Source organism: Manihot esculenta, chromosome 13 (genome assembly GCF_001659605.2).
Source record: "Manihot esculenta cultivar AM560-2 chromosome 13, M.esculenta_v8, whole genome shotgun sequence".
Classification (NCBI taxonomy): Eukaryota; Viridiplantae; Streptophyta; class Magnoliopsida; order Malpighiales; family Euphorbiaceae; genus Manihot; species Manihot esculenta.
The window spans coordinates 30268420-30280108 of record NC_035173.2 but is presented as its reverse complement, the minus strand read 5'-3'; the positions used below and the strand labels follow the sequence as shown (position 1 = coordinate 30280108).

Below are 11689 nucleotides of genomic sequence, written 5' to 3'. Positions count from 1 at the left end.
ATTAATGTGTCTATGGGGCTTGATATTGGCCCACTACAAGAGACTTTCAGATTACCAACAAATTTTTTGTTTGATAATCGAATAAAAATCCATTAGTAATTCGTTTATCAATATATTAGTAATGGATTTTGATTAATTATTAAAAATTTCGTTTGTAAATTTTTACCAACCGCTTTTAAATCTGTTAATAATACTAACAGAATTACTAATATAATTTTCTTTACAATTACTAATGGATTTTAAATCTATTAGTAAATTAAGAGAAAAATAATTTATTAACAGATGTGAAATCTATGGGTAAATCTATTAGAAATTTAAATAATTTAAAAATAATAATTATTTTGATTAAATAATAAATTTTATTATTAATATTATTTTTTTTATTAATTTAATAATATTTAAAATTATATTATTATTATTACTAAATTTTTAATTTATGTCCAATATTTATTAGAAATACATAGAAAGTGGAAATAAGAGAAAAATAAATGAGAAAAAATGGGAGAAAATAATTAAAAAGAGAGGAAAAAGAGAAAAAAATAATAGAAAAATAAAAATTATGCAAAAGAAAGAAGAATAAAAGTAGAGTAAAAAAGATGATTAGAGAAATTAGAAAAAAAAGGAACAAATGATTATATAAAAAATAAATAAAGAGAAAATAATAGAAAAAGATATAGATTGAGAGAAATTGATAAAAAAAATAATATGAGAGAAACTAATATGAATGAATTATAGAGAAAATGAAGAAAATGAAAGTTAGGGAAAAAAATAATGAAAAAGAAAATGAAGAAAGTGAAAAGAAAATTATGATGAAAAGATGAAAAAAATAATAGAAAAGGGAAGAGAATAAAAGAAAAAAAATATAAGAGATAAAAAAGAAAATGATAAAAAAATGTGAGGAATAAATTATGAAATAAAAAAGTGAAATGAAAGAAAATAATAATAAAATAAAAAATAAAAAAATGAAAGAAAATAAAAAATAGAAAATGATAAAATTAATGGTAAAAGAAGAGGAGTATTATTATATTTATAAATACGAATCATTAATGGATTTATTAATGGATTTAAAATTTCTTATTAAATTTTTTTTTAAAAAAAATTTTTTTCTTTAAAAATTACAGATGGATTTAAAATAGATTAATAAATCTATTAGTAATTAAAAAATTAAATTTTTTAAAAAATATATAAATTTTATACGAAATTTCATTTTAAATTTATTAATAGATTTATTAATCGATTCCTCCAATAATAAATTTAATTTTTTTTATTTACTAAATTAATAAAAAATTTAGTAGCAAATTTCTAAATTTGTTAATAATTTTTTAAATATTTTACTAATAAATTTAGAATTTATTAGTAATTTAAATATTTTTGTAAAATTTATTAACAAATTAAAATACATTAATGAATTATTAATAAATTTTAAATTTATTAATAAATTTTTATTTTATATACTTATAAATTATCGATAAAAAATATCAAAAAATTACTAATAGATTTTAAATTTGTTAGATAAATTTTTATAAAAAATCTTTTATATTAAAAATTATTAATAAAATTTTAAATTTATTAATAAATTTATTAAAATTATTAACGATCAAAATTTATCGGTAAAATTTATTGATAATTTAGAGATTTTTTTATAGCGGCGAAGGTGTATTTGGGATGTAGTTTTTTCTCAGCCTTGTAATTATATTTAAGTTTAGGCCCCTTCCTATGCAATTGAACTCTTTATACCTTTGATTAAAAAATAAAAATAAAACAAATCTTCTCATGGGCCGATGTTCCTCTCACGGGAGTTGCCAAGACTCTGGAATTAAAACAAACAGCAAGAAGATGACAAAATTGGAATAAAAGTTGAAGATAAAATAAAATAAGAAAAACTTATAAAATTTTATTAAAATTAATAAAACTAATTAGTGATATTGACTAAATTTATTATCAAATCAAACTGATATCACCTGGCTGACATGTGGGTGTATACATTAGACTTTTTTTTTTTTTTTTTCTTTTAAGTGTAAAAGCTCATATTTTATTGTTATAAATAGTTAGCGAGAATGCAACATTGTTCGCCGTGTTTTCCTCACAATGGATTTATTGTTTTTCTTCTTTTCATTACTTGTTCTTCCATCTGCTGATTCTCTTAACTTCAAATTAACTCGCTTTGATTCAGATGTAAACAGCATAATTTACCGTGGGGATGCAGAACCTGCCGCTGGTGCTGTTGAGTTAATCTCCAGTTTCACATACACGTGCCGTGTTGGTCGAGTCACCCATGCTGAAAGGGTCCGCATCTGGGACTCCAGTTCTGGCCAACTTTCCAATTTCACAACCCATTTCTCCTTCATCATCGACACCCAAGGACGTTCCGCTTATGGCCATGGCATTGCATTCTTCCTCGCTCCCGTTGGATCTGATATCCCACTGAACTCCGCTGGTGGCTTCTTAGGCCTCTATAACACTTCAACATATGAAAATTCTTCTCAAAATCAAATGGTTCACGTGGAGTTTGATTCTTTTTCAGATTCAGATTGGGATACAGAGCCTGCAGGGCATGTGGGGATTAACAACAATTCTCTTAGTTCAGCTGCGCACACTCCTTGGAATGCTAGCTTTCATAGTGGAGACACTGCTGATGTGCGGATTACTTACGACGCTATAACCAAAAATTTGAGCGTTTCATGGTCTTACCAGGAAACTTCAAATCCTCTAGAGAATTCTAGTTTGTCTTATATAATTGATCTGATGAAGATTTTGCCTGAGTGGGTCAACATTGGATTTTCATCTGCAACAGGTTCATACTTAGAGAGAAATAAACTTTTATCTTGGGAATTCAGCTCAACTTTGGAGGTAAAGGACACAAATGAAAGCATATCAAAGAGAATCAGAGTAATTGTTGGTGTTGCAGTTTCAGTTTGTGTTCTAACATTTGGGGTGATTCTGACTTCTTGGAGGAGGAGGAAACAGGCGCTGACAAAGAAAGATGGTGAAAAAATAAACTTGACATCAATCAATGAAGACCTTGAAAGAAGAGCTGGACCAAGAAGATTTTCTTATGAAGAGCTTGTTTCAGCTACCAACAACTTCTCAAATGAGAGAATGTTGGGAAAAGGAGGGTTTGGTGCTGTTTATAAAGGATACTTGGTTGAAATGGATTTGGCAATTGCTGTGAAGAAAATTTCAAGGGGATCCAAACAAGGTAGAAAGGAGTACGTTACTGAGGTCAAAACCATTGGCCTGTTGAGACACAGGAATTTAGTGCAACTCTTGGGCTGGTGCCATGAAAATGGTGAGTTTCTACTTGTTTATGAATTCATGCCAAAGGGTAGCCTTGATGCTCACCTCTTTAGCAAGAAGAGTCCTCTTAACTGGGCTGCGAGGTACAAGATATCTCTTGGCTTAGCCTCAGCGTTGCTCTATCTTCATGAAGAGTGGGATCAATGTGTGGTTCACCGAGATGTGAAGTCAAGCAATGTAATGCTAGACGCAAATTTTAACGCCAAGCTTGGTGACTTTGGGTTAGCTAAGTTGACGGACCATGAGCTTGGTCCCCAGACAACTGGGTTGGCAGGAACTCTAGGCTACATGGCTCCAGAATACATAACCACAAGAAGGGCTAGCAAAGAATCTGATGTGTATAGCTATGGAGTGGTTGCTTTAGAGATTGGAAGTGGAAGGAGAGCAATTGATCACATTGAAGAGGAGCACGAGATGAGTTTGTTGGAGTGGATTTGGGAACTTTATGGAAGAAACAAGCTTCATGTAGCCATTGATAAGAGCCTTCACATGGATTATGACCAGAAACAGATTGAGTGCTTGATGATCGTCGGATTATGGTGCACTCATCCTGATCACCATTTGAGGCCATCAATAAGACAAGCTATTCAAGTTCTAAATTTTGAGGCCCCAGTCCCAAATCTGCCGGCGAAGATGCCAGTGCCCATGTACTCTGTACAGGTCAATAATGCCAACTCAGGCGAAGCCTTCATAACTAATTCCAGCATAGCGTTAGGCCGTTGAACGCCGTGGATTTTGTCTTATTAAACTCTCTTTTTTTTATGCATCTTGTATTGTTGAAGAGAATAAACAACTTTCTCGCTGCAGAAATCTTAAACATTCAGGTGAAATAGCCCTTTTCGGAGCTTTAATTAGGACATCTTTGATCAAATCCTTGGATTTAATAAATTGTTCATGTCATGTGTGTGTGTCTATGTCTGTGTCTGTATTTTGGATGTGTAACATGTTTTTACTAGGAATCTTTGTTACAATTGTTCTCCTGTGAGATATAAATCAAAGCTTTTTTTATTTTTTTCATGAAATGTTATATGACTCGAAGTTATCAGATTCTCATCTATTATATATTTATATATAAAAAAAAATTAATTTAAACGGATTGAACCTTAAAAAAGGAAAAGAAATTAATGGGAATAGTCCCCAACAATTAAAACTAAGGTGCACGTCTAAATAATGTTTTAAACTATATATTTTTGAGATAATGATAAAAAAAAATTCATTTTTTTTATTTTTATAATTTCACTTTATTTTTTTATAGTTGGCCAATTAAATTTAATATTTTTATATTTATTTCAATTACACTTTAACGTAAAATTTTTTTTAAATAAATTAAAAAAAATCATCACGTGGTTTATCAGCGAAATTCACAGTATAATTAGTTACAGCTTAAAAAATTAAGATTTAATTGATAAATTTTTAAAATTTTGGATGCAATTATAATTTTTTTAAATATTAAAATTTATTATCATTTCTTTTAAAATTAAAATTAAAAATATTAAAAAATAATTTATAATATTATTATAAATTTTTTAGTTTTATCACTATATCAATTTTATTTTAGTTTAATTCTGAATTAACTCATCTTCTAAATTATTTTTTAAGCCAAATTAATTATTATTGTAATTAAAAAACATAATTAATCATATGATTGAAAGTAAAAAATATCATTTTAAAAAATTATTAAAAAATAGTTATATCTATTTTATTATTTTATATTCTCAAATATAATTTTAAATTAATTTTATATTTTACATTACGAAATATAATTAATATATATGGTTAATCATATTTTTTTAACTACAATAATAATTACTATAAATTTTAAAAAATTAGGATGTGGATTAATTTTAAATTAAATTAAAATAAATTGATATTCTATATTATTGATAAAATTAAGAAATTTATAATAATAATGTAAATTTTTTTTTATATTATAAATTTTAATTTTAGGAGAAATGACAAAAAAAACTCTAATTTTTTTTAAAAAAATTACAATTATACCTTAAATTTAAAAAATATTTTAAATCATAGTCAACTCTATTTTAAATTTTACTGACGAGGAGAATAACATGACAATGACGTGCTAAATGATATAATAATTTTGTTAGTTTCTAACGAAAAATTTAATATCAGAATGTAATTGAAACAAATATAAAAATGTGGAATTTAATCGGTGAACTATAAAATAAGAAGATTTTTTTGTTATTAACTCTATATTTTTATTTGAATATCTTTATAATTTAATAAATTAAATAGATGAAAATTTTAAATTTAAAATTTTACCCATTTAAAAGAAAAAAACTACATAATTTTCATTTTATATTTTAGTTGATATATTACCTTTTGAAAGAAATTTCTTTGCCTTGTAAATCAAGTAGTTAGAAGTTGAAGAGGGTCTTAGACGCAAGATCAATGCTGCTTATCTATCATGAAAAAGACTTCTACCTAATTATCACATAAATAAATTAATAAATTACAAGTTTCTTGCATTGACGTTGAAATTAGAAGTTACAGCTTGGCCATGGAGACAACCAATTTCTACTACAGAAATCAATTTAAAAACAGGCCCTAGTCTCCAATGCACAGGGTATTAGGTTCTTAATTTTAAATGTAATATTCAACAAAAAAATAAGATGAAATTTTGAAGTTTTCATGATTAATATTTAATATTAAATATTTATAAAAATAAATTTTAATTTTTACATCCAAACATAAATTATACATATATATATATATATTTTTTTACTTTATAAAATTTAATTCTGCATTAATTTTGAGTAAAGATTTATTATCGATAAATATTAAAATAAATGATACGACACTTTTCCTTTTTTTTTTTTAATGGTTTTGAGTTTTTGATTCCTTTATAAATTTAAAATTTAACTTTTAATACATCAACTAAGAATCAAATGCAATTAAAAAAAATAGAATATATTTCTTAATAAAAATCGAATTGAATTGATTTTGAATAGAAATCGATTCGAATTGAATTGATCTGATTCGGATCGATTCGATTTTAATTGATTGAAATTTTTAATAATTTTTTTTTTATTTTATTTTTATTTTAAAATTTAATTAAAATATTTTAAATGATGAGTATGATTTAATCTTCTTATATTATTAAAAATAATATATTATTAATATTAATTAGTTTGATTCGATTTTATTGATTTTTTTAATTAAAATCAAATTAAATTAAATAATTAAAATTTTTAAAAATAAAAATTAAATTAAAAAATAAAAAATAATTTCTAAATTAATTTAATTTTTTAAATTTAAATCAAATATTGCTCATTTATATAACAGACTAAATAACTGGAGTTATGTTTTTTTTCTCACCATAAAAATAATATTTCTGAACAAATAGATAAAGAAATTTAAATTTGAGACTTTATTCAATTCTTACGTCTCAATTCTGACGCATTAAAAGTAAAGAAAAGCCAATAAAAACAGTTTTTCATATTTTTTTATTTTAAAATTTAATTAAAATATTTTAATTTTATTATATTCCAATCTCTTTATATTATTAAAAATAATAATATATTATTATTATTATTAATTTAATTTAATTTAATTAATTTTTTAATTAAAATAATTAAAAAATTTTAAAATAAAAATTAAAAAAATAAAAACATCAAATTTTTAAATGAATTCAATTTCATCAATTTTTTGATTTGAATCAAATATATAACCATCTAAATAACTGGATGTATTTTTTTTTCTTTTATAAAAATAAATATTTTTAAATAAATAGACGGAGAAATTTAAATCGGAGACTTTATTTAATTTTTATGTCTCTGATTCTTACGCGTTAAAAGTAAAGGAAGGGCAATAAAACTATCTCCCATTTATAATTCTTCATATATTTTCATTGATATATTTTCAAGGTATATATTTAATTAATTCTTTTCATTGTCAATGAAATTTCTTCCAATTAACTTTGAAATTAGAAATCACTCATATCATTTAAAAGAAAAGGATTTATAATTTTTTCAGTTGGTTGGATTTAAAATCGAACCAAATAAATTAAAAACTAAAATTTTAATATTTATGAAAATCGAACTAAATTAATTTTGATCAGAAATCGAATCGAACCAAACCAGTCTGATTCGATTTGATTCAGTTTGGTTTGATCAATTTTAATTTTTAATAAATTTTTTACTTTTTACCATTTATTTTTAATATTTTAAAATTTAATTAAAATATTTTAATTTTAATATGATTTAATTTCTCTATATTATTAAAAATAACATATTATTATCATTAAATCAGTTCGGTTTGATTTTTTTAATTTTTTTCTGATCAAAACCGAACCGAATTGAAATAGTCAAAATTTTTTAAATTAAAATCTAACCGAACCGAAATAAATAAAAAATTAAATCAAAATTTTAAATTAATTCGATTTGATCGATTTTTTCCATTTGAACTGAATTCTAGTCGCGGGTTAAAAAATATGATTTTATTAATTTTAAAATTAATTTCCTCATATTTTAAATTTTTTAAAATAAAATATTTTTAAATTAAAAAAATTTTACTAATAAATTAAGTCTTATATAATTTATAGAGAGTTTGATTTATTTATAAATTAGATCACTTTTAATTTAAAAATTATAAGAAACTATGAGCCACCTCGTAAATATCTAAACAAATGATCTCTTGAATTTTAATTTAAAATGTATTAATTTATATTTTTATTTTACTTAAATATATTAATTTTTAATAATAAATTAAATTTATTCATTCGTAATTTAAAAGTTATTTCTTAATTAACTTATTTGTACTATTTTATTTTAATATAATAAAATTTTTTTGAATTTAGCTTTTTTTTTTCCGATATATCATTTTAATAATATTAAAATTTCAATTATTTTAAAAGCTAATATATGTATATTAAAAGCATTTGAGAATATTAAAATTTCAAATAGTTAAATGGATTAAATAAATATTTCACTTTCAATTTTGCCTTTTAATACATTCTTTTATTGATTTTTAGTTCTGATATAGAACGTAATATATATATATATATATAGTCGTATACTCTATTAAATTTGGATAAAATTTAATTTACTTTAGAATAATAGTGTGATATATTTATAGGAAGTTTAATATCGGTGAAAAATTTTAATACTATATTAAATTTATATCAGATTTAATTTATTTAAAAAATAATTTAAATATAAAAGTGTTTAAAACTCTTATAAAAATATATTATTCATATCACTGGGTGCGATGATAATAGTAAAGATGTTATGTGGAAATGTAAATGAAGTAATTGGAGCAGCAACGTGTTGTGCAGATCATCCTGAGCTTGGAAGTTGCAAGAATGGCGTTGACGATGATTCCACCACTAATGGTAAGTGTTGGGCATTCTGCGTTGCTAATTGCGTGAATGGAGGTACTTGCAAGAATAATCACTGCCATTGTAATTGTTAATTTTAATGAGACAAATTCTTTATTATTAAAAAAAACTCTTATATAAATCAAACTCAATACATAATAAAAAATGTATTTTCATTTTAAAAATTAAAAAAAAAATTCACCATTTATCTTATTATACTACTTTAAATAATATAAAATTAATATAAATAAAAAAATATTCTTTAAACTTTAATAATTTTATGCAATTTTTAAAAATTTACATTACCAAATTTAATTTATTTAAACTTAATATAATAAAAAATTAAATATATTTTTCATAACACTTCATTATTTTTTTGATAAAATAATATTAAGAGTGAAAAATATTTTAAAATAAAATCTTATAATATTGAGAAATCGAAAATTGATAAATTACAATATAAATTACAATTTTTTAAAACAAAACTTTTAATATATAATGAACCAAACAATTATATTAAAAATAATCTAATACATTTTATAAATTTTAAGTAATATGAAAATTATAAAATTAAAAGAAAAAATAATCTAATTAATTAAAAAATAATGAATAAAAAATATTATATTTTTAATAATTATTAAAATAAAAACCTTTAGAAACAATCTAATATTGAGGTCATATTAAGAAACTGACTATTGAAATCTATAAAAGAAAACTTTTGAAATATATAAATGAACCAAACACAAAATTTTAAGTTAATTAATTATTAAATTTTATTAATTAAATTAATTATTAAATTTTATTAATTAAATTAATTATAGAAGTTATGTAAATTTTAAATTCTTAATTTTTTTCTCTTTAAATTCTTATATTTACTTTTATTCTAATTCCAAAATTTTCAAATAAAAAGTTTTATAAAAACATTAAAAAATTATTTTTTTCCTTTATTTTTTCCAAAATTAATATTTCGTTAGAATACATGAAGAATAATTTTTTTTATTTTTTTCTATTTTATTCAAATTAATTTTATCATTATTTTTATATAGATTAACTTTTATATTTATATTCCTCTTATATATAAATATTTACATTTCGTGATCCATTGTCTCTTAGTCCTTTGCAATATTTTTTTATTTTTACTTTTTTATCTATCACTCCTTTCATATCCAATTGTCCATCAAATTTACTTTTTTATATTTATTTTTTTTCATTTATAATATTTTAACATTATAATTTTAACATCTTAATATATATATATGCTTATTACACAAAATTCGTATAAAGTAGATAATAAATTTTCACCGTAAGACAGAGTCACGTGGCAAGAATTTTATAAGTTAATGTACAGTCTTATCCATAAAAAGGAAGGTCCGAACAACCATGGTGTTTGCCTTTTCATCAAAACTTGCCAATTCCAAAGTAGGACGAGTCTTGACGTTAAATTACCGTAAGAGATAATCTAGTAGATTTCTGTCACGCCTGTAATCATGGGATCCCCGACCGATTAGCCGGCCACATCATTGTCGAATTATTAGGAAATGTCATATTTAACTTCGTTCTCTTACCGTATAATAGGCAACGATTACAAAGATAAAGGTAATACGCAATTCTCTTACACAACTACTCTTAAATCTATATTTTTCCTATTCTCCAGTTTATTAATTTGAGCATTAAAATGGCTACCCTGGACACCCACTACCTCACGTTTTCTTTTTTACAGACTTAACCAATCATAGCGCAGTTCTATTTTCGGCTACAACATTTGGTTATATTGGTGAAAATCTATTAAATTCTTTGTTCTTTTGGATTATTCCTTTCCTTTCCTCTGAGGAAGAAATCTCTCTTCTATTTTTTGAAATGGCCAGTAATTCACAAGCTGCTGCTAAGGTTGCTATCAATGAAGATGCTACCATTTTTTCCACTCCTGGCAAGGGACAAAACACACCCTATATAGTAAGCGAAGCAGATCCTAACAATTTGGGCATTGAGCAAATACTCCAATACGTTAAAAGGTTGTTGGTTATTTTTTAGCAATACAAATCTTGGGAGGAGGTGTCATTTATGGCTCTTAGGGGAAGGAAGGAAGTCTCTGTAGATGCCTCAAGGACCCAAACAGGGACAATCCAGACGCAGTCCTAAGGGAAGGACAAGTTTGGGGAAAAGGAGTCATCTGACAGTACTTCGATGGATGTCAGAGGGAAGCTAGTATGGGCTGCTCAAAGGTACTGGGAAGGACAGGAAGATGACAAAAAGATGAGCCAAAAGCAAGACCAAAAGCTAGGGAAGTAAGGATATGAGGGAGACCACAAAATCTACCCGGTCTCCCAAGAAAGGAATGACAGAAGTAAGTATAAGAATTATACCCTATTGAATGACTCAAGAACACATATTCTAATATAAATTAAGAAAAATGACAAAAAGATCAAGTGGTCTTCCAAACTCAACCCTAAGAGAGCTTGAAGGTGAGACAGGACCATGTACTGTCGTTTTCATGAAGACCAAGGATATATAATAGAGGAGTGTCGGCAGTTAAAAGACGAGATCGAGAGATTAATAAGGAACAACATCCTCCGAAAGTTCATTTTGAAGAATAGGGAAGAGAGAAGACTTGAACACAAGTGACAAGGAATGATTGAGGTTCTCACAGTCTACGAGATGCCTCCTTCAAAAAGATTAAAAAACATTCCTAAAATGCCACAAGGTAGATTCAGCTAGGCCATCCGAGCATCGATCCCGCAGAACAAGACATCTCATGCTAAGCCATAAGGCGGGAATCCGCCAAGCTATCCGAACATTGGACCCACTAAAACAAAGGCCATAAGGCAATCGCCAGGCTAACCCGGCATTGGACCCACTAAACAAAGGCCATAAGGCAATCGTCAGGCCAACTGGGCATTGGACCCACTAATACAAAAGCCATAAGGCAATCGCCAAGTCATCTAGGCATTGAACCCACTAAACAAAGGCCATAAGGCAACTTCTGTCCGGGTGTTGGACCCACTAAAATAAGACCACAAGGCAGCCTCAGCCAGGACATTCAGGCGTTGGACCATGGAA

The 11689-nt window shown here is 25.1% G+C and overlaps 1 protein-coding gene across 1 annotated transcript; it reads left to right on the top strand.

Annotated features, from left to right (window-relative positions):
* Positions 1–1880: 1880 nt before the first annotated feature.
* Positions 1881–4272, top strand: LOC110630488 (L-type lectin-domain containing receptor kinase IX.1). The gene has a single exon (XM_021778005.2). It carries the CDS (start codon positions 2089–2091, stop codon positions 4018–4020), a length of 1932 nt encoding a protein of 643 aa, XP_021633697.1. The 5' UTR covers positions 1881–2088; the 3' UTR covers positions 4021–4272.
* Positions 4273–11689: the final 7417 nt, after the last annotated feature.